The 24,687-nt window shown below is 36.3% G+C and overlaps 1 protein-coding gene across 11 annotated transcripts in view; it reads left to right on the forward strand.

Annotated features, from left to right (window-relative positions):
* The window catches only part of CFAP44 (cilia and flagella associated protein 44), a 126,439-nt gene that overhangs the window by 51,775 nt on the left and 49,977 nt on the right, over positions 1-24,687 (forward strand). For all 11 annotated transcript variants that reach the window (XM_077884497.1, XM_077884492.1, XM_077884500.1 and 8 more), the window contains 7 exons: positions 1,661-1,894; positions 9,434-9,579; positions 10,177-10,447; positions 13,566-13,621; positions 13,780-13,942; positions 15,620-15,750; positions 23,698-23,894. In XM_077884497.1, the coding sequence (XP_077740623.1) occupies positions 1,661-1,894; positions 9,434-9,579; positions 10,177-10,447; positions 13,566-13,621; positions 13,780-13,942; positions 15,620-15,750; positions 23,698-23,894 (1,198 nt within the window). The remainder of the gene's footprint in view (positions 1-1,660; positions 1,895-9,433; positions 9,580-10,176; positions 10,448-13,565; positions 13,622-13,779; positions 13,943-15,619; positions 15,751-23,697; positions 23,895-24,687) is intronic.

Consider the following 24,687-nt stretch of genomic DNA (forward strand, 5'->3'; position numbering starts at 1 on the left):
TGGTGAGATGGCTGGAGCTAAAGTGGGTGCAAGTTGGGGGGGGCGGTTCTTGGGGCTCTTCATGCAGTGAACATCCTGGCAGGACACCTAAGACTGAATTAGATGCAGGTTTGGAGGATCTTGGAGCTCTATGTGGAGTGGGTGCCCTGGCAGACTAGCTGAAGCTTAAGTCAGTGCAAGCTGGAGTGTCCTGGGACGCTCATCCAAGGGGTGACCTGATGTGGTGACGAGTACAGGCCAGCACAGGCCAGGGTGTCCAAGCACATACTATACAGGGATGCCGTCAGGCCAGCTGATGCTGAAGTGGATATAAGCTGGAGAGTCCCTGAGCTTTTCATATAGAAGATACCCTAGCAGGACAGCTAAAGTGGAAATGGGTACAAGCCAGGGTGTTTAAAAGCATTCCACACTGAGGGCACCCTGACAGGACAGATGAAAGTAAAATGAGTACAAGCTGTAGGTTCCCTGGGTGTGCAGCACAGGGACTGTCCTTGAGGGGTAATGGAAGCCACAGCTGATGGAGGCCTGTGTTGTGTACATGAGGCAACCTGGTGGGATAGCTGGGGCCAAAGCAGGCATCAGCCAGAAGGTCCCAGAGCACTGTGTTGGGGGTGCTCTAGTAAGCTGCCTGAGGCAAAACTGGTGTAGACCAGGAGTGTTCAGGGATGCTTTGCACCTGTGTCACCTTGGTGTGACACCTGGCACTGTAGTGAGCACTATCCAGGAGTGTCCTGGTGTATAGCTCCCTGGATCCTCTTTCATGGGATTGCTGGGGTTAGTGGGGGCTAGGTGCTTAGGGCTCACTGATGTGGTAGGCCGGGGAGGGTGTCCAGACCTTGATTCCCCCATTTATACTCTCATGGTGGAGGGGGAGCATAAACAATGGTGCTCACCAGCCCTTCTGACCTGCAGAGATTTCTAGCAGCTCCCTGCCGTTTGGTGATTCTAAGGTTGGTTCTTTTACTAGTTGCTCTTTTAAACCTTGGCCTTTTTATCCTGTGTCCCAGGGCAGGCAGATCTGCTCCTGCTCTCTCAGTACTTTCAACGCCCACTGCAGCTCACAGCATTTGGGGATGGAGGTTCCCTTTATTGCTGTGTCTTCATTTCTGTTTTCTTGTACAGAAGCTGTTCAATCACCCCTCCCACTGTGAGATTGTGAGGAGGGGTTGCTGTGATGAGATCATATAAATTAGGAGGATAATTATGAGGGATAAAAAAGAACAAAGAGATAAAATATGGGAGGTAGGGATCCCAGTATTAGGTGGCTTTTGAAATAATCATTTGAAAGAAATGATGGGGTCTAACTCATAGTATTATTAAAAATAGGAACAACTTTCCTCAGGAGTTATTTTGATCTACCTAACTTGTGGGCTGACAGTGATAGCCTCTGGGAGAAACTTTATTTAACTTCTTTATTAGAAAAAAAATAAGAAAATAAGTTTTATAAAACTAGGATTGAAGGGGGGAATACAGAAATTATTTGAAAATGTTAGTGATAAAATACATCTCCAAATTGATGATCATTTTTAAATGACATTATTTTACATCAGAGCTGTGAGTTTTTCTGGGACCCTATCTTCCTTCCACTTTCTTTGAAGGAACCACCACGAATGAATGGTTTACAGTTGTTTTTATATCTTCTTAATGTCTCTTGAAAAAGCGATTTATAGAAATAGAAAAGAGAAAGAGACTAAAGGAGTTGAAGGAGAAGCAGAAGGAAGAAAGGAGGAAGCAGCTAGCAGCAGAGATGGGAGGAAATGGAGAAAAGGAGTTCCACGCAGAAGAGGAAGAGGTAGAGGCAGAGGAGCCATTACCTGAAATCTTTATTCCATCAACCCCCTGTCACATCCTCTGTGGATTTTACTCTGAGCCGGGGAAGTTCTGGGTTTCTTTGGTGAGTAATATTGTAATACATTATTTTTATCTCAGCCTTAATCAAATATAGTTTATAATCATGATTTTCCAGCACATTCTTACTTTCTAACTCTTCTGGTAAGACGGTTTATTAACTACTATTGAAAGTGTAAATTTTGAAGAATGAAAGTGAATTACAATTTTTATATTATCTTAATATCTCTTTTATGTCTACTTATATCTGCAATTATCTATAACCATCATACATGTTCCGGGAGGTCAAAGGGGAGAAGAATAAAAGATAGAAGGGCAAAGGATAAAGGTTCTTCCAGTCGATTCTGCTGTTTTTAAAATTTTAAAACTAATTGACATTTTGAAAATAATGGCCACACTATCCTGTAAACTTTTGCTTGCATTTTGTTATTTGCAACTATGCTGTGTGGCCATGTGGAAGTCTGGGAGGATTACTCTTTTTAAATATATATATTTTTTTATTCGAGAGAGAGTGGAAGTCAGAGACAGAGTATGAGCAGAAAGGGAGGGTGAGGGAGAGGGAGAAGCAGACTCCCTGTTGAGCAGGGAGCCTGATCTGGGGCTCCATCCCAGGACTCTGGGATCATAACCTGAGCTGAAGGTAGATGCTTAACTGACTGAGCCAACCCAGGTGTCCTGAAGATTATTGTTTTTAGATGGTCACATTGCTATTATGAATAAATGGGATTTGACTAATAAGAAGAGAAAAATGGATATCAGGGAGACAAACACCAAGAACTGTCACAATGTTGTAACATATCCTCTAATTATATATTTTCCTATCATAAAACATTGATCAATTGCAAAGCAAGATTTCCTTCATTATAAATTTGTCACAAATATCAGCTCCATTAACCAAAAAAGTAATAATTGACATAAAAGTAATACAGGCATACCCTATTTTATTGCACTTCACAGATACTGTTGATTGTCACAAATTGGTTTGTGGCAATCCTATGTTGAGCAATCTTATTGGCATCATTTTTCCAACAACATTGGCTCATTTCATGTCTCTGTGTCACATTTTGGTAATTCTCACAGTATTTCAAATTTTCTCATTATTATTTGTTATGATGGTCTGTGATCATTGATCTTCGTTACTATTATAATTGTTTTGGGGAGCCATGAACCATAACCACAAACTTAATGACAAACTTAAAGCCACAAACTTAATGACAAATATAGTGTGTGTTTTGACTGCTTCACTAACCAGCCATTCCCTTGCCTCTCTTCCCTCTCCTTGGGCCTTTCTATTCCCTGAGATTAAAAAAAATATATTGAATTTAGGCCAACTAATAACCCTACAGTGGCTTCTAATTGTTCTGAAAGCAAGAGTCCTATGTTTCTCACTTGAAATCAAAAGCTAAAAATGATTTAAGCTCAGTGAGGAAGGCATGTCAAAAGCCAAGACAGATCCAAAGCTAGGCCTCTTGGGCCAAACACTTGGGCAAGTTGTGAAAGCAAAGAAAAATTTCTTGAAGGAAATTAGAAGTGCTAATCCAGTGAACACATGAATACTAAGAAGGAAAAACAGGCTTATTGCTGATAGGAGAAAGTTTCAGTGGTCTGGATAGAAGATCAAACCAGCTACAACAGTCCTTAAAGCTTAATCCGGAGGAAGGCCCTAATTCTCTTCAGTTCTATGAAGGCTGAGAGAGATGAGGAAGCTTTGAAAGAAACATGGGAAGTTAGCAGAGATTGGTTCATGAAGTTTAGGAAAAGAAGGAAAGAAGCTGTCTCCATAACACAGAAATGTAAGGTGAAGCAGCAAGTGCTGATGTAGAAGCAGCGGCAAGTTATCCAGAAGATCTAGCTAAGATAATTCTTGAAGGTGGCTACACCGAACAAGAGATTTTCAATGTAGATGAAACGGTCTTACTGTGGAAGAAGATGCCAGCTAGGACTTCCATAGAGGAGAAATCAATGTCTGGCTTGAAAGAATGGCCTGACTCTCTTATCAGGGGCTAAATGCAGCTGCCAACTGAAGTCGAAGCCAATGCTCATATACCATTCTGAAAATCCTGGCCCTTAAGAATTACATTAAATCTAACTCCCAGTGCTCTATACATGAAACAACAAACCCGGATGACAGTGCATCTGTTTGCAACATGATTTACTGAATACGTCAAGCCCACTGTTGAGATCTGCTCAAAAAAAAAAAATTCCTTTCACAATATTACTGCTCACTGACTACACATCTGGTCACCCAAGAGCTTTAATGGCAACATACAATGAGATTAATGTTTTCAAACCTGCTAGCACAACAATCATTTTTCAGCCTGTGGATCAAGGAGTAATTTAAACTTTCAAGTCTTATTATCCAAGAAATACATTTTGTAAGGCTATAGTTGCCATTGATTGTGATTCCTCTAATAGATCTGGGCAGTCATTTGAAAAACTTTCTGAAGGCATTTACCATTCTAGATTCATGGGAAGAGGTCAAAATGTCAACATTAATAGGAGTTCTTGGAAGAAGTTGATTCCAACCCTCATGGATGATTTTGAGGAGTTCAAGACCTGAATGGTAGAAGTAACTGCAAATGTGGTAGAAATAGCAAGAGAACTAGAATTCAGAACAAGAATTCCCTTGAATATGGGACTGAATTGCTGCAATCTCATGATAAAACTTTAACAGATAAAGAGTTGCTTCTTTGGATGAACAAAAAAGTGATTTCTGAGACGGCATCTGCTCCTAGCAGAGATGCTGTGAGGATTGTTGAAATGGCAAAAGAGGACTTAGAAAATGACATAAACTTAGTTGATAAGCAGCAGCAGGATTTGAGAGGATTGACCCCAATTTTGAAAGCAGTTTTGCTGTGTGAGTAAAATGTGAACTAACAGCATTGTGTGCAACAGAGAAAGTCCTGAAAGGAAAAGTCAGCTGATGCAGCAAACTTCCTAACAATGAAGTTATTCTTATTTCAAGAAATTGTCATGGCTGCCTCAACCTTCAGCAACCACCCCACACCCCACCCCCAATCAGTCAGCAGCCAACAACATTGAAGTGAGACCCTCCACTGGCAAAAAGATTAAGACTTGCTGAAAACTCAGATTATGGTTAGAAATTCTGGGCAATAAAGTATTTTTAAATTAAGGTAGGTACATTGGTTTTTTAAGGCATAATGCTACTACACACTTAATAGACTATGCTGCAGTATAAACACAACTTTTATGTGCACTGGGAAACCAAAAAATTCATTTAACTCACTTTATTGCAATAGTAGCTTTATTGAGGTGGTCTGGAATCAAACCCACAATATCTCCAAGGTATGCCTGTATGTGAAAGATTACCGTTAATTCATAACCAATCCCAGATCTTTGGCCAGACCAGGACACTGAGCAGCCAAGGACTGTTGCTACAAGGAGTAATGAGCAATTAGCTTCTCCCCTGTTCCACTTTTCCTAGAAATACATCTTCGTTAGCAACTTCTAAAGAGGCAAGCAGAAAGAGGATAGAAAATAGTGATGGAGGCACCTTAGAACTCCATTTATTAGTGCCTTTACCTTGATTTGTTTATTATTTTTTAAAAGATTTCATTTATTAATTCATGGTAGACACACACACACACACACACACACACACACACACACAGAGGCAGAGACACAGGCAGAGGGAGAAGCAGGCTCCATGCAGGGAGCCCAATGTGGGACTCGATCCCGGGACCCCAGGATCACACCCTGGGCCAAAGGCAGATGCTCAACCACTGAGCCACCCAGGTGTCCCTTGTCTTTGTTTTATGAAACCATTGTTTCTGGCTACTATTGTGTGGGGTTTAAGAGTGAAGGGATAAGTAAGACATGGTTCCTGCCCTCAGGAAATTTCTTCATTTCAAGAGGGAGAGAGGCATAGAAACAACTGTAATACAATGTAATAGAGTTCTAGCATCCTTGAAACACACCTGCAAAAATTTTGGTATAACAAACCCATTTAGTGCTTATTCTTCAGGTTGCCAGATAAATACTACGTGACACAAACTTACACTAGGGATATTTGTTTTTTTTTTCTGAAATTCATATTTAACGGAGCATGTTGTATTTTTATTTGCTGATTATGGCAACCTCTTTATTCTGTACCAGACAGCATTCAAAGTGATTTATTAACCACCCTATAAAAGAAGTCCTCTTATAATTTATGTGTTCCATAAGAAGAAACCAAGGCATGGAGAGGTTATGTAATTTATCCAGGGTCATATAACTAATGAGAGGTGGAACCAGGATCTGGACTCCAGCAGTTTGGGTCTAGAGTCCCTGCTTTTAACCATTAAACTCCACCAGCACACAAGATTAAGGTCCAGTTTACAGAGGTAGTGACACTGAGTGCTGAATGCAACTATTTGCCAACTCTGCCTACAACCAAGTAGACGGTATGGAAAACTGGTCTCACTGTGAAGTCCTGACCACAGTTCTCAAGAACACGCTCACCCTGCAGGCCCCTTCTACCACCTAGCCATGTTCACTTGGCCACTTTCTAAATTTCTGATTTAATTCTTCCTTCACATAAGCTGCATGCTCCCTCACTTTCTAATGATAACCTCCTCTCACATTTCACTGAGAAAATAGATTTTCCTTGCCTTGTCTCCAACAGATCCAACACCCTATGGGGACCAACCCATACAAGTTTTGTCTGCTTTGCCTATTACTCCAGTTGATGAATGGTCTCCTGCGACTGTCTAAGGACACTTTTCCCAAAGGCCTCTTGATCTGACCCCTCTCACATCCTTCAGTATTTTATTCCTGCAATAAACCACCTAATCTGTATCATCCACTTCCCTCTGTTTACTAAATTCTTTTTTTTTTAAGATTTTATTTATTTATTCATGAGAGGCATAGAGAGAGAGGCAGAGACACAGGCAGAGGGAGAAGCAGGTTCCATGCAGGGAGCCCAACGTGAGACTTGATTCTGGGTCTCCTGGGTCACGCCCTGGGCGGAAGGTGGCTCTAAATCGCTGGGCCACCAGGGCTGCCCTGTTTACTAAATTCTTATCATCAGCACATAAACATGCTCTAGGACTTAAAATTTTTCCTTAAACCTCTCTTTCTTTCCCTTCCACTCCTCCTTTTAGAGATGATCCTAAAGGTCCTATTATGCACCTTTAACTTCATATAATTTGATATAAATTTATTCTTCTAAAATTCCAAAGAAAAAAGATCTTAGAGCACATTAATGCCGTGTATCCTGCCCCTCTCCATTGTCCTGTTTTCTTTATATATGTATATTTGTATCTCCAAGAGGTATTTTATTATAGTTTTATAGTGCTGATATAATTTTGGTTTATCCTTTTTATTACTGTTAATTCCCTCCTATTTCTTTGTAGTTGAATCTTCTGCCTAAAAATATATATATGTATGTATATATATATATATATTTAGTGTATATCTGCTGATGACAAATTCTTCATTTTGGGGGCTCTTGAGGGTCTTAAATTGCCTTCATTTTGCCTTTTTAAAAATTATATTTTTTGCTGGGTATCTTCAAACTTTGATATCTTTTAATCCTCTTTTGCCTTCCATTCTACCAGCTGCGTCTTTTTATTGTTGTTTCTTTGAAACCTACTACGTCTTTTTCTCTGGCTGATTATAAGATTTTGTATTAAAGCGTTTTATTTCCTCATATTTATCTTGTGCTCATAGCATTTCTTGAATGCCAGCATAGTTTTATTCAGTTTTGGAAAATTCTTAGCCATTTTCTACCACAGTATTGTTTCTGGCCCATCTTTTTACTTGTTTCTTCTGGGATTCCAGTTTTATGTACATTAACCCTTATCACTATGTCCCATGTGTATTTTACAAACACACCAGTCTATTTTTTTTTCTTTTGTATTTTCCATACTTCTTTCTCTCTCCTGCTTTGGTATGACTACTTTATCTGGTCTCTGTTCCAGCTCCATAACTCTAGCTGTGTCTAGTTGCTTTCAAACTAATCTGTTGAATTTTTAATTTGTCATTTTGTCAGTTCCAGAATTTTATTCTATTATTTTTTATAGATTCTAGATGACTTAAATTTTCCATATTGCCTTCACATTCCTTAAATATATTAATCATGATTATTTGAAGTCCATCTTGTAAACACATCAACCAATGTCTCATGACTTTTTCTTTGATCTGCTTGTCTTTTTAAAATTTACTTAAATTCAATTCAGTTAATATATAGCATATTACTAGTTTCAGAGGTAGAATTTAGTGATTCAACAGTTGCATATAACACCAAGTGCCCTCCTTAATGCTCATCACCCAGTTACCCCATCCTCCCATCTACCTCCCCTCCAGCAACCCTCAATTTCTTTCCTATAGTCAAGAGTCTCTTATGGTTTGCTTCCCTTTCTGTTTTTATCTTACTTTACTTTTCCTTCCCTTTCCCTATGTTCATCTGTTTTGTTTCTTAAATTCCACATACGAGTAGAATTGTATGGTATTTGTCTTTCTCTGACTCATTTCACATAGAGTGATATCCTCTAGTTCCCTCCACATCATTGCAAATGGTAAGATTTCATCCTTTTGATGGCTGAATAATATTCCATTATATACATATATCACATCTTTATCAATTCATCTGATGGACATCTGGGCTTTTTCCACCCTTTGGCTATTGTGGATATTGATGCTACGAATATTGGGGTGCATGTGCTCCTTTGGATCACTATGTTTTGTATTCTTTGGATAAATATTGAGTAGTGCAGTTGCAGGGTTGTAAGGCAGTTCTATTTTTACTTTTTAAGGAACCTCCATACTGGCTTCAGGGTGGCTGCCATTCCTGCCTGGAATGCACCAGTTTGCATTCCACTATAATCTGTTTGGCTTTTGGTTTTCAATCAAGTCTTGTCTTAGCTAGTATGCCCAGTTTTTTTAAATTTAATAATTGACCTTGTATGTGAAAAGCTATAGCTTGAGAATCTATATGTTGCCATTGTCTCCTGGAAATTTATTTTTGGTTCTGGAAAGCAGCTAGAAATCCTAGATTACTTTCATCTACTCAGTGATTGAGACTCACGCATGTAGTGTACAGTGTTCCAGGATTGCAATGGAAAGCCTGCTGGAAGGTTTATTTACTGTGGCTCCTCCTCCCTGGGGGGACCCTGCAATTTCTTTCCCTCTCCCTAAGTGCATGAGACAACACATTGCTCTGCTGAGCTTCTAAACCTCTCAGCTGCCACTTACAGAACTGGCAACTGCCTTAGGGGAAGAGCAATGCCCTAGACTCAAAACTAGTTCTGAACACCATGACCCATAAAACCCTTTACTAAACACTAAATGCAGAATAATACTTGAAATAAAAAGAAGGTAGTCAGAAGAGATATCTCTTCCACTTTTAAGCGGAAGCAAATTATTGTAAGATGTTTTATTATTGTATAATCATATAGTTGCATGTAAAAAGACAATGGAGATACTTTATAAAACTTTATAATCATAGAAATCATATAAAAATAGATGTTTTGAGACATCTATTTTAGGTTTTAAAATTTGAACTAATAATAAAAAAAAGTCCTCATGTGGCCATATGTATCTTATATTCAAATACTACCTTTTATGTTCTTTATTTCTTTTCCAGGGTGGCTATGATGCTGGTTTTCTATATCACTGTGAGTTCCCCCCATATGACAAAAATAGTGCTATCACAGAAATGAAAAATGAACCTTTTGATTTTCGTAGTCTTGAAGATACAGAGGATAATCCCATCCAAGCTATCACTTTCAGGTGAACTGAATTTCAGAAAGCCTTAAAAAAACCATATCCCATATGTGTGTATATTGTTGCCCGTCATGAATATTGTTCATTTTTAAAGATCTGTCCAAATGGAAAGGCACTCAAACATTTTCTAGTTAAATCAATTGAATGAATAAATAGAATCAAAGCTAATTCTGAAACTGTATTTCAAGTCCCTCTGTCAAATATTCTGTCCGAATTTCTGTTTATCACACAATTGTTTTAGGGATTTACTTTCTGTTACTTAGGAGGATGCTACTGCATGGTCAGATAATAAAGGTTAAGTATTAAAATGATTCTGGACAAATCACAAATTGATTGATTATTCCTTTATTTGAGAATTAAACATATATGCCAGTCATTCTTTTGAAGATCAACTATAATAGCTCCAAATTTCAAACTGGCTTTTTCCCCCCTTCTACCCTTTTGTATGAGTTTGCTAAGGCTGCCATAGTTCGTTAGGGCTTCAAAATAGGAGTGGGGAGCTGCACAACGTAATCCATGAGATCTGTGTTATTAAAGTATAGTCATTTGTCAGTTAACTTAAATATTTTCATATTAACATGAAGAACAATTTATGTTTCATAGCATTCACCAAGATCTAATGTTCTGTGGAATGCAAGATGGAGCAATTCGAGTCTATATCTTAAGTCAGAATAATCCTTCATTGATGAATATGGTGGACTACTGGCACTTCAATATTCATGACAATAATTATGGATGTGTTAAAGGCATCTCTACTAGTTTTGATGACCGTTTCTTGGTGACTACTGGGGCAGATAGTAATATCTTTGTTTTCACCATTTTTTCTGAATTTGAGCTGAAGAAATCTATCAAAGCCAAAGTGCCATCTCCCAGGGTATGTAACCGACTAATAACAATGATAAAAAATACTTTAAAATAGTGATGTCAAAATTACTCATTCTTTAAAAACTGAAAACTCTTTAGACATATTTACCTTATAGTCTATTCTTGCTGTTAGTATTATAATTTTGGCTTTCTGGTGCCTCTGTTATTAAATATTAAAGTCACTGAATTCCCCTATAGCCCTAAAATTATAGAATTTCTCAAGTCAATTTTTCTATATCAATCAGTTTCTTGATTTAAATTTCTTTGTTTTCAAAATGTACATTTTTTCCAGATATATATTTTTCATTTACTCACTTATTAAAGGGACATATATGAGATGTACACCATAATTTGTGTTTGAAAGGAGTTGTAAAAATACTAGTCTTTAGTATTAGAATATGATAATGTAGATTATGATCAAACATTAAGTTAAATTATTCTATTCTTAGGCAGAATGTATTATCGGCTTTGTAATGAAGATTGCTAGTTAATATCCCCAATGATATCCATTTGCCCTACCACATGACTTGAAGTTTCTATTATCAAAGTGGTTCCTTTGGGGAAAAAAATCACTAATAACCATTAGAATTGCTCCTCAAGAGGGAATTATATTAGACCGTAGTTAAAATTCCTGTGAATACATTGGCATCCCATTTAATAGGTAGCCCACTTCTACAAAAAGTAGGGCAGATTTGAGCAGATAAATTTTCATTTCTATTAATAGAAGCAAAATTTGGAGAATGGACTGTTCTCTAAAGACCTTTAGCTCAGGAAGAATTATAGAAGGGAAAATTATGAAGAAGAAAATCCTTTTCTTTCTACCTTGCCAGCTCTCTCTATGGAAATCTATCTTGGACAGAAGAAATCCATTCCACATTTGTATAATAGCATCCTTTTATTTATGACTTCAATAAATATTTCTTATGTCATTGATGCAGACTTTGTTTTTAAGAAGGCAAAATCAGAAAGAAATGAATCAAGAGAGGACTAAGCTCTGCCTACGTCTAAGCTTCTTCCTTTAGAATCTGCTGGGAAGTCATTTAAAGTACAGATGCCTGAGCCCTAGCCAGGAGCAGTTAAATCAGAATATCTGAAAGTGAGGCCAAGGTAGCAGTATTTTATAAAATATCTTACCCTCTCCCCCAGTCTCAGGCCCTAGGATTCTAAGGTACAGCCAGGATTGAGAACAATTGGCCTGTATCTTGGCACAGTTGGCAGCAACTCTGTTTAACTCAAATTTATTGAGCTGAGGCTGGGGTAGTGGGCTTGGTATCAGCATCAAATCCTGGAGACCACACTGCTAATGGAAAACCAAGGGACTTGGCTCTGGGCAATAAAAGAATAAAAACATAAAATTCAGTATAATACCCTCCAGTTCCATCCACGTCGAAGCAAATGGTGGGTATTTGCACTTGACGGGATGAGCACTGGGTGTTATTCTATATGTTGGCAAAGAACACCAATAAAAAATAAATTTATGAAAAAAACCATAAAATTCAATCAAGTTATGTCCTAAGTGATTAACAGTAATTACAATGTATTAGCCATCACTGTTTTTTACGCTGGTCATGTCTTGTGTCTTAGAAAATTGATCAAGTAACATGTTGCATGTAGCTTACTCTGGATATATCTAAACCCTTCTGCACATCTAAACTTAGATGGAGTTGGTCAAATGAGGGAACATCTGGGTTATGCCTTTTTTTTTTAAGTAGTTTTCTTTAGGAACTGTCAGCATGTTGTTGTTGAAGTGTGGAGTTGTAACTCTGCGTGGACTATGGACAGTCAACAATATGTACTTAAAAGTTGCACTATTGCAAAACGGGTGTATTATCCAGGTACTCGTACACTATTTTTTTGTACTGCTGGTCCTGTACCAGAAACATTTTCTTTTATTGTTACTTGCTTTTTAAACTTTGTTTTAGCCACTTAAAGAAAATTCTGCTTATGGCACAATTTGCCTCAAATCCATTCCAAGTTGTATATTTGTTTTCCAATAAAAAAATTACAATTAAAAAAAAAAAGAAACTCTCTCTGTAGAAACTCTCTGTAGAAACTTCACTTTTACTGAAGTTCTAAACTTTGGGGCACCTGGCTTGCTCAGTCAGTAGAGCATGTAACTCTTGATCCTGGGATTGTGAGTTTGTGCCCTACGTTGGGTGTAGAGATTACTTTAAAAAAAAAAATCTTAACAAAAAAGTTCTAAACCTTGTCTTACAGAAACATATGTAGATATATTTCATATGTGTAAAGACTAGTACTGTAATAATACAACTTGGTGAAAAGAGACTCCTTATTTCTTTACAATGAATGACAACAAAATAGATCTGTGATGAAAAAGAATAGAGAATGAACAAGTTCACTTTTACTTAAGAACTGATTAGCTAGCAACCTCAGACTTTATTTGGTTCACTGGATTATAATTCTTCTTCCTTAAATTTTATAGCATTGCACCTGAATAAGCAAAGTACTTTTAAATGATTTACTTCATAGTTCCCTTAAACTAATTTATTTTCTAAAAGGAGATTCATATTTCTGACTTCATCTTTCTTTCTCAAGGAGGGGAACTATACTATTCTGTGCATTTCTCACTGTATGTCTTTTTTAAATAAGGTCAAGTGAAATGCTTAAAGTTTAAAAAAATATTGTATGTCAACTATACTAAAATAAACTTTTAATTTAAAAAATACATTTTAAACTCTTCCTGTATACATAGAGTACTTGGGGAGAATTATGCATATATGAAAGGGCATAAGCTAAAAAATAGCATTTTAAAACAAATGACCTAGAAAATTTTTGTGTTTATTCTTTGTTGGCAATGCATGATATTAGCAATTCACATTTTGGAGAGGAATTATGGTGATCTCAACATTTTGCAGACGCATTAAGTTTCAAGACTTTTTCTACCTACCTGTTTAAAACAGAAATAAGTTTAATCAATTGCAATATTTTCCCTTAGTTTTCTCTAGTTTATTTCTTGTGAAAATACTTGGCAAGCCTATAATTATTAGAAATTTATATTAGATATTAGATATTTTAAGAGAAAATATTTTAAGAGAAAATATTTTAAGAGAAAATATTAGATATTTTAAGAGAAATATGCAATTTAACCATTTCTCCCCTTTCTACAGTTTGGAATTGAAGCAGAGCCAATTCCAGAAGATATTGAAGATCCCAAATCCTATAGGTATGGGAATTTTTGATAAATACTCACTAGCCCTAAACTGTTGCAAAATGGCACTTTTTAGAAGCTGACCAAGCCAAAAGAATTTCCAAGTTATTGAGTCCTTGTTTCTTCTTACGCTGTTTCTCTATCTCATTATCCTTTTCAATATCTGTTTTCAGTATTGAGAATGCTAGAAGAAAAAGAGAACACGACAAGTTAATGAAAGAAGTGGAAGAAATAAAGGCTGGGAAGAGAGAAAAGCTCAAAGCTTTGAGAAATGAATTTTGGAAACTTATAGAAATGAATCAAGAATTACCAAAGCATATGCAGTTTAAGCGAACAGTAAGCCTCAAAGAAATTTGACTTTAATTTTTTAAAATATACACTATTTTTTTCGATCAAGACTACTATTTTGCTGATAAAGTAGGAAACTTAAAATCATCCTTAAGGTCCCCTTTTATCTGGCTAGTGTATTGGTAGCAGCTAAAATACTGTAGAACTTGACACACAGCTTGGTTTGGATACAGAAGAGCTTCCTTACATAAGGTTTACTTCCAGATTTAGCTACCTCACTTTTTTTTTTTTTTTTGATGGGGGCGAGTAACAAGTAAAATATAAATACAGGTTTGAATCTGGTTATCAACACTTACTTGTACCTAATCAAGATACACATATATTCTGATTCTCTGTGATTCTATTTCGATAATTCACTGAATTCATCAAAAAGATAGTACGCGATAGATCCACAAATTTTTAAAAGATGACTTAGTGTAATTGTAGCTATGGGGACAATCAACAAATTGTTTAAGCTAATTTTGTATTATTTTTTCTCTTTTCTGACTTATTACAAAGCTCCATCTACCTGCTAGTGATTTTCTTTTCATTATATACTTCTTCCAAAGTGGAATTGCTGTCAAGAATCTAATCAAATAAAAAGCCAGAATTTATCATCCTGACTATACCTATAATTTTAGAGGCATCTAGTCAATTCCATATGAAAAATGCTCTAGTGAAATCATAATGGCTACCTTATATTGTTTAAAAGACCAACCCATAATGGTTAAAAGATATTGCTATTTTACTAAGAAAAAAGGTTGACATTTACAGAATATAAGTAACATAATTCAAAATAAAGAACGCCTGAGGTGGGTTCTATAGCTAAGCATTTTATATACATCACTACTTAAAACTGAAACACCCATGGAGGGCAGCCCAGGTGGCTCAGCGGTTTAGCGCTGCCTTCAGCACAAGGCCTGATCCTGGAGACTCAGGATCGAGTCCCATGTCAGGTTCCCTGCATGGAGCCTGCTTCTCCCTCTACCTGTGTCTCTGCCCCTCTGTGTGTGTGTGTGTCTCTCATGAATAAATAAAATCTTTAAAAAAATACTAAGATATTCCAAGATTGTGTTGTACTTTCCCTGCCCCTGAAACACCCCTGGAAAGATAATTACTACTTATAATTTAGTCTGAAAGCAGGCACTGATATTTTTCCAAGAGAAAAGGGGAAAAAAAAAAAAACATTGCTCCCCTAATTACCCTTATGGGAGAAATAGCCCCCTTGCCAAAGGACATCCAGCTAGAACTTGGTGACCTTAAAAAAGACACCAAAGACTTAGCTGTCTTTCCTGGGTGGGGCCACGTGGGAAGGGGTGCCATGAACCCCTACCCTGTGCCTCGCTGGTTATGTGCCACTGGTTGCTTTAGAGTGGTAGAAGTATTTTTTTTAACCTCTGCACACTCTCCAAATATTCTGTTATCGTTCATTGTTTTTATGTGGGAAAATCCTTTAATATAGAATTTTATTTGCAGTATTGTTAATTATTTCTGAGAACTTTTCTCCATATTTTGTGGAAATAAAATTGTTATTTTTTTCTAGAACAGTTTGTGATATTTGGAAGAGAATTATGATGCAAAGTGAAATTAGGTACAAAACTTAATCTGTATCCGGGTATGAAATAGGATTGATAATGTACAGTGATAAATGTACCCATTTTGATGAACAAATCCACTTATTTGCAGGATTTTGATGTGGATTCCAAAATTCGTGCTGAGATTGCCAGAAAAACAGCTTTTAAAATTCATCAAGTGGAAAAGGAATTAGCTTGGGAAAAAGAGAAACATGAACTTGGCCTCATGAAGCTACAGAATAGGTAGGATTTGTATTTCCTACAAGTTAGGATGTTTGAGAACATATATTTGAATGAAGTTGTTCACAATGGCTTAATCAAAATGGTCAGGTAAGAGGTGTCCTGGAGTACCTACTAACATTTGAAATCTCAAGGAATCCTCTTGTCACTGCTACTGATATCTTCTTGAGCTTTCTGGGAAATTTAAATCTGGGAAGTTTAACAATTAGATTTTTCAAAGCACTACCGTGGCTCAATTGGTTAAGCATCTGACTCTTGATTTTGGCTCAGGTCATGATCTCAGGGTCATGAGATCAAGCCCCATATCAGCACCATGCTGGGTGTGGAGCCTGCTTGAGACTCTCTCTTTCCCTCTTCTCCTTTCTGTGTGTGTGTGTGTGTGTATGTAGGTATGTATAAATAAATACATTTTCAACTCAACACACAGAAAACAATTTTAAAATGGGCAGAAGACATGAGTAGACATTTCTCCAAAGAAGACGTCCAGCTGGCCAACAAACACATGAAAAGATGTTCAAGATCAGGGGGGCACTTGACGGGATGAGCACTGGGTGTTATTCTGTATGTTGGTAAATTGAACACCAATAAAAAAATAAATTTATTATAAAAAAAGTGCACTTGTGATGAGCCCTGAGTAATATGTGGAAGTGTTGAATCACTATATTATACACCTAAAACTAATATAACACTGTATGCTAACTACACTGGAATTAAAAGTAAAAACTTATTAAAAAAAAGATATCTCATCATCAGGGAAATTCAAATAAAAAACACAATAGGATATCACCTCACACCTGTCAGAATGGCTAAAATCAAAAACACAAGAAACAGCAAGTGTTGGTGAGGAGGCAGAGAAAAAGGAAACTTCATGCACTGTTGGAAATGCAAACCAGCCACTGTGGAAGACAGTATGGATGTTCCTCAAAATTTAAAAACAGAACTACCTCATGATCCAGTAATCCTACTATTTGGATATTTACCCAAAAAATACAAAAAAAAAAAAAAACTAATTCAGAGGCATACAAGCACCCATATGTTTATTGCAGAATTAGTTATAATAGCCGAATTATGGAAGCAGCCCTAGTATCCATGGATAGATGAATGAGTAAAGAAGGTGCAGTATCTATACAATGGAATATTATTTAGCCATAAAAGATAATAAAATCTTGCCATTTGAAATGACATGGACACCTGTGTGGCTCAGTGGTTGAATGTCTGCCTTTGGCTCAGGGCATGATCCTGGGGTCCTGGGATTGAGTCCTGCATCAGGCCCCCCAGAGGGAGCCTACTTCTCCCTCTGCCTATGCCTCTGCTTCTCTCTGCCTGTGTCTCTGCCTCTCTGTGTCTCTCATGAATAAATAAATAAAATCTGTTTTTAAAAAATGAAATGACGTAGATGGAGACAGAATAATGTTAAGCAAAATAACTCAGAGGAAGACAAATACTGTGATTTGTTTGAATTTAAGAAACAAAAAAAATGAGCAAGAGAAAAAAACAGAGACAAACCAGGTAACAGACTCTTAACTATAGAGAACAAACTGATGATTACCAGAGGGGAGGTGATTCGGTGACAGAAGAAAAGGGTGATGGGGATTGAGGAGTGCACTTGTCATGATAAGTACTGGTGATGTATGAGAATGCTGAATCACTATATTGTACACTTGAAATTACTAGAACACTGTATTACATATACTGGCATTTAAATAAAAATAATACAATAAAATTGTTTTTAATTAAAAATTAGATTTTTTACAAACTAAATTATGTAATATTTATTCTGTTTTTGACAAATTATATCTAGTTAACACATGAGCATGCACATATTTTAAAAATAAAAAATGAGATAGAATTAAGAGATGTATAATGGAAGACAACTTCCTGTCCAGTCTCTCTCATGTACCAATAGGACTCCCCAGAAGAAATTGTGCCTTTTTTTTGCCTTTTTGAGATGTAATTTACATTCAGTAAAATGCATAAATTTTAACTGAATAGCTTGATAAATTTTACAGTTATATATCACATACATCCACTGCCCAGATTAAGAATATTCATGGTACTCTGAAAAGTTCCCTTGTGGCCCCCTTCCCGGTAAATATTAACTCGCCAGAGATGAATGTTTATCATGAGTTTTGTCTGAGAATTTCATACAATTGAATTCTGCAACATGAACTCTTTTGTATTTGGCTTCTTTTACTTAGCATCATGCTTTAGGTTATCTATGTTGTTGCAGGTAGCAGTAGTTTATACTTTTTCATTGTTTTGTAATAGTCTTCAATGCTCATACCATGATTTATTTATTCATGCTACTGTTGATGGATATTTGAATTGTTTCTATTTTTTTGAAATGATGAATAATGCTGCTATGACCATTCTTGTGCATGCTTTTTGGTGGACATAAGAACTTATTTGTTTGCAATATAACCAGGAGAAGAATTGCCGGGTCATAGATTATATGCATGTTTGGCTTTACTAGATACTACGTACTAGGTACTAGATACTATATACTAGAACCAAAAATGATTCAACCAATTTATACCATGGCCATTAGTGTATGAGAATTCCAACTGATCCCCATTGTATCAGCTTCCTAGGGCTTCCATAACAAAGTACAACAGACTGGTTGGCTTAAAATAACAGACAAAGAGGCTGGAAGTCCAAAATCAAAATGTTGGTTGAGTTGGAGTGGATTTTTTTTTTTGAGGAGAGATATGTATTTTTATTTATGTATATTGAAGTATAATTGACATATGAGTTTCACGTATACAACATATTGATTCAACAATTCTATACATTACTTTGTACTCACCACAATAAGTGTAGTCACCATACATTATCACGATATTACTGACTATATTCCCTATCCCCTATGCTGTATTTTTCATCTCATGACTTATTTTATAAATGGAAGTTTGTTAATATCCTCTTTTTTAAGTAATCTCTACACCCAATGTGGGGCTTAAACTCACAACCCCGAGATCAAGAGTCACATACTCTACAAATTGAGCCAGCCAGGTGCCCCCATTAATCTCTTCTTAATCCCATTTGTCTATTTTACCCACCCACCCACCATCCCTTCAGTATGTTCTCTGTATTTAAGAGTCTGTTTTTGTTTGTTCACTTGTTCTGTTTCTTAAATTCCACACATAAGTGAAATCTATGGTATTTGTCATTCTCTGACTTCACTTTGCATAATATCCTTTAGGTCCATCCATGTTGTTGGAAATGGCAAAATCTCATTGTTTTTTTATGGCTAATAGTCCATTGTATGTATGTGCCTGTGTGTACACACACACACACACACACACACACACCCCACACACATACATGTATACAAACCACTCTACCCATTCATCTATCAGTGGACACTTGGGTTGCTACCATAGCTTAACTATTATAAATAATATTGCAAAAAGCATAGTGGAGAATATATCTTTTCAAATTATTTTTGTGTATTCCCAACAGTTTATTTTTACTTTTGTTTCCCTTGCCTGAAGAAACATATCCATAAATATGTTGCTAAGGGTGATATCCAAGAGATTACTGCCTATATTTTCTTTTAGGAGTTTTATGGTTTTAGGTTTCACATTTAGGTCTGTAATCCATTTTGAGCTTATTTTTGTATATGGTGGTAAAAAGTGGTTGTTTCATTCTTTTACATGAAGCTGTCCAGTTTTTCCAATACCATTTGTTGAACAGAGGGTCTTTTCCCCATTGTGTATTCTTGTCTCCTTTGTTGTAGATTAATAGACCATATAAACATGGGTTTCTTTCTGGGCTTCCCATTCTGTTCTATTGACCTATGTGTCTATTTTTGTGCCAGTACCATATTTTAATTACTACAGCTTTGTGGCATATCACAAAATCTGGGATTGTCCTACCTCCAGCTTTGTTGTTTTTTCTCAACAAAGTTCTTTGTGGTTCCATATAAATTTTAAGGTTACTAGCTCTAGTTCTATGAAAAATGCAATTTGTTAGTTTCTTCTGAGACCTGGGAGGGAGAATCTGTTCCATGCCTCTCTCAGCTTCTGCTGGTTTGCCAGCAGTCTTTGGAGCTCCTTCCTGTTAGATGCATTATCCCAAACCTTCTGCCTTCAAGTGGTGTTGTCTCTGTGTTTTTTCACATAGTCTTCTCTCAATGCATGTCCAAGTTTCCACTTTTTATAAGTATATAGGTAATGTTGGGTTAGGACCACTCTAATCTCACTTTAACCTGATTACCTCTGTCAAGACCCTATTTCCAGAAGAGATTATACTCCAAGATACTGGGAGATTTCTAAGTGTCTTTCTGGCAGATACAATTCAACCCATAACACTCATGCTTGTCATCACTTAGTATTGTCACTTCTTTAAATTTTAGCTATTCTGTAGTAGTAGCTCCATGTGATTTAAATTGGCATTTACCTGATGAGTGATGATTTTAGCCCCTTTTCTTATATTTATTGGTTATTTGTGTATTCTCTTAGGTGTTCAAGTTCTTTGTTCATTTTTAAAATTGGGTTGTAAGAGTATTCATATCTTCTAGGTAGGAATCTTTTGTAGATGTATGACATGTATTTGTGATACACGTATATATATGATGTGTGATGTGTGTGTGTGCATGCATGTAAAATATCTTTAATCTGTGGCTTGCCTTTTCATTCTTTTAATGAGGTCTTTTTTAAGCAGAAGTTTCTAACTTTAATAAAGTTCAATTTATCAATATTTTTCTTTTATGGTTCGTGTATGCTATAGGTAAGGAATCTGTGCCTATTCCCAATTCATGAAATAATTCTCCTGTGTTTTATTCTAGAAGCTCTATTGTTTTACCATTATCTATATTGATTTTTGGGGGTGGTATAAGAGGGAGATCATGTGTCATTTGTTTCTATATGGATATGAAATAGACTTAGTATCATTGTTGAAAAGACCATGCTTTCCTCCTCAGATTGTAGTGATAGGTTTGTCATAAATCAAGTATTTATATGTATATAATATATATGTATATGTGTGTTTATATATTCATATATATTCATTTCTGAAGAACTATTCATTCTATTCCATTGGCCTGCCTTTGTGCTAGTATAATGCTATTTTAATTATTCTTGACACCTGATATTATAAATCCTCTGGCTTTGTTTTTCATCTTCAGTATTGCATAGGTCCTTTGCAATTTGTCAATTTTCACCAAAAACCCTGCTAAGATTTTGACTGGAATTACACTGAATCTATAGATCAACTTTGACATAATAGATTTTTAAAATAAGTATTGAGTATTTCAACCCATAAATATGATAGATCTCAAAGAGAATCCACTTTTCATATCTCTTCTAGTGGTTATAACCATACATGTAAATAATGTATTTATATGAATTTATTAATCATTATTTATGGTTTCCTAGTATCATAGGTAAGGATTTTGTTCACTCTAATGTGCTCATGCTTTCCTCTACTTCCTGAACTTATAAAATATAATAACTGCTTTAATGTGCTTGTCTGCTAGTTACATCATGTGTGTTTTCTGGGTCTATTTCTATTAGTTGAAAATTTTTTCTTTATTTTGGTTATGCTTTTTGCTTTGCTGAAAAACTTTGGATGCCAGACGTTATGAATTTCACATTGTAGGTACTGGGTATTTTTTTTTTTTTTGACACTTTTAAATACTCTTGAGCCTTGTTTTGGGATTAAGTTACTTGGAAATAGTCTGAGTTTTTGAGGCTTGCTTTCAATCTGTGTTAGGCAGATTAAGTCTAGGCAGCCCTTAGTCTAGAGTTAATTTTTCATCATTACTAGGACAAAAATCCTTCTGAGAACTCTATCCTATGTATTATGGGGTTTGTGGAAACACAAGCTATTTTAACTTGTGTGAGGCCCAGGGATTATTCTATCTGTTGTCTTCTGGTGATTCTTTCCCCAACCTCAGGTAGACATATCACATGCATACAGGTGATCAGTAATCACCTGAAGCCTGGAAGAGAGACATCTGCAGACCTTCAGAGCTCTCTCCCTAGGCAGCAGTTTCCTCTCTGGTACTCTGCTCTGTGACTCATGGCACTGATATTAAATACCTGAATATTTGAATTGTGGAATTATATCTAGATTACTACCTACCAAGAGATGGAAGTAGCTAAGAAGTTCTTCTCAGGAAGAACCTTCAATATAATATATCCTATGTTTGGCTTTAATGACTATTCATATTATATTTGTTTATATATATATAGTATGAATTCATACATATGAATATATTATGAATCTTAAACCAGTGAGGCTCATTGCCCCAGCCTGTCTGCTTCTTTCATTTGTTTGCGTTCCTGTGCTCTGCTGGAGCAGGTAGTTTTTGGTGAGGCCAGGAATCCCTGTTCCCAGGATCGAACATACTTGCAGCCGTTGTCTTTGGGACACTCCCCAGAAGCTGTCAGAATCAGGGAATATGTGCCTACAGCTCTAGGACCCAATTTGTCCATCATCCCCCTTGTTAGGTGGAACCTCTTCTTCCTCAATCTTCTTGCCTTCAATTGCTTGTTAATTCCCTGCTTTCCCTCCCTCGGCTTTATGTCTTCACTAAACATACGGAAGGAAATAAGTTACCTTGCTATCTGATCAGAATGGGGGAGAGAATAAAGTTGTACCACTGGGTACTACCAGTGTTTTCATCTCCACTAATTTAAATAGACCAAATGTGATAACTCTTGCTTGAATAATTTGCATTTTTCTGATTATTGATGAAGTTAAGCATTTATTTTCATACATTTATAGTTCACTTATATTTAATCTTCGGAGAAAGAGTCCATGTTCAATTTCCTTTGAATTCTATTTTTCCCTAGTTTTATTCACTGTTTCTGTGTTTTTCTTTTATTATATGTATTGCAAATACTTTCTCACACTTTGCTGTTTATCTTAAACTTTGTTTACATTTTTCTAACTATGCAGAAGTTTAAATTTTTGTTAAAGATTTTATTTATTTATTCATGAGAGACATGATGAGAAGACAGAGACATAGGCAGAGGGAGAAGCAGACTCCCCATAAAGAGCCCAATGTGAGACTTTATCCCAGGACCCTGAGATCACGCCCTGAGCCAAAGGCAGACATGCTCAACCACTGAGGCATCCTAGAAATTTTAAATTTTGATGGAACCAAAACCATCCATGTTTTCCTTCATGTTTTTTTGTTTCATTGAAAGATTAAAATTTAAAGAGTAATATTCCAGCAGGCAGGAAGATAAAGGGAGTTAAGTTTTAGAGTGAAGAGAAAGATACTATGCTCTGCGAGAAAAGGCAAAATTAGAATTAGTAAGGCATTTTAAAAGAAGAAAGTGTTCAAAGGATTGGATTAAAAAATAGAAAGATGAACTAGGAATAATTACTATATACACAAATTAAATTCTAAAATTAAAAGATTGGAGAGTAATTATGAACTAGTGCCAAAAAAATAGCAACAATTAGCCATTAATTGATAATGATTAAATCTCTGTGGGCTGTAAAAGAAAATGAACTAGATAGTAATATGAATTCCTGAATTGAATATTTTTTATAGAGACAAATACGGTCATGTATATGAGCTATATGATATGTATATATATCAGATTATATATATAAAAGAGCTATATGAGATATTAGGTGGATTACATTTTGTCAGAGTTTGATGTGATCCACTCACCATTAAATTATAGTCTGCCTGAAAATTTTTCATTTTTCTACATATTAGCAAAAGAGTGGCATTATATGATTAATAATGGGTTGTGTAATGTTTTCATTAGAAAGAAAATTCTACTTGTTCTTTAACCAAGTCCTATGCGACTTCTATCACATCCTTGTTGGTTAACGCATTGTCAAATTTTTGGATCTAGCAATATCATTTATAAGCATAGTGTATAAGTGGTCTTATTTTGTTACTTAATCTTGCAGAATTATTAAAATAGTATAAATGGTTAAAATGGTGACTAGTGTAAATACTTGTTCTATTTTTTTTTTCAGATTTCGTGAGTCATTGGAAAATGATATTATTGTGGTTCGTGCCATACAAAGTGATCACAAGATATCTTCCTATAGACTTGTGAAGCCCTCTAAGTACTCCAAGTTCAAAAGAATAAGTCTAACAGAGAGAAGAACAAGCAAATTGGAGAGATCTGAAAAAGAGGGAGCTGGAAGAAAGGATAGCCAGAAAGATACAGGTAGCCTAAATAACAAGAAGCCTTCTAAATTCTTACTTTAATAAGTTTCTTTTTTTTTTAATTTTTTATTTATTTATGATAGTCACACACAGAGAGAGAGAGAGAGGCAGAGACATAGGCAGAGGGAGAAGCAGGCTCCATGTACCGGGAGCCCAACATGGGATTTGATCCCGGGTCTCCAGGATCATGCCCTGGGCCAAAGGCAGGCGCCAAACCGCTGCGCCACCCAGGGATCCCTTACTTTAATAAGTTTCAAATAGGTTTCAAATAGGTAGAACCTTCAGATCCTTTTTTGATGGCTTGAGCTCAATCTCTTGCCTCCCTTTCCTTATTCCTTCGGAATAATAATCAAGAGAAATAGGGCGGTGTGGCATGGCTGAGAATGGGAAGCCATGTTCCTCCAGCAAATGCTCCGCCATCAGCTCTTCAATGCGTGCTGCTAAGGAAAACCCACCCTGGTTATGTGACTGAGTGGGTTAGAGTACTTGATGCTGCTGATTTCTTCCAACATCTATTCTTAAGTCTAGGATTTCCCCAGTTGCTAGTTTCTAGGCAGTGTTTCCTTGCAGATTCTTGGACCCTAACCCAGAGTATGGGGATAGAATGTGACATTTCAAAATATTGTCCAAGAGCAAGTGCTTTAAACAGAGCGATGAGCTTAGAATTCAGGTGTGAAAAGTACCTCTTAATCTCTGTGACCTGCCTCTTGTAACTACCCACGGGGTGACTGCAGATGAATAGGAGGAAGACAAGAATTCTGGGAATGACTTGGAGAGCCCAATCAAAAATAAAT

The sequence above is a fragment of the Canis aureus genome, chromosome 35 (assembly GCF_053574225.1).
Source record: "Canis aureus isolate CA01 chromosome 35, VMU_Caureus_v.1.0, whole genome shotgun sequence".
Lineage (NCBI taxonomy): Eukaryota > Metazoa > Chordata > Mammalia > Carnivora > Canidae > Canis > Canis aureus.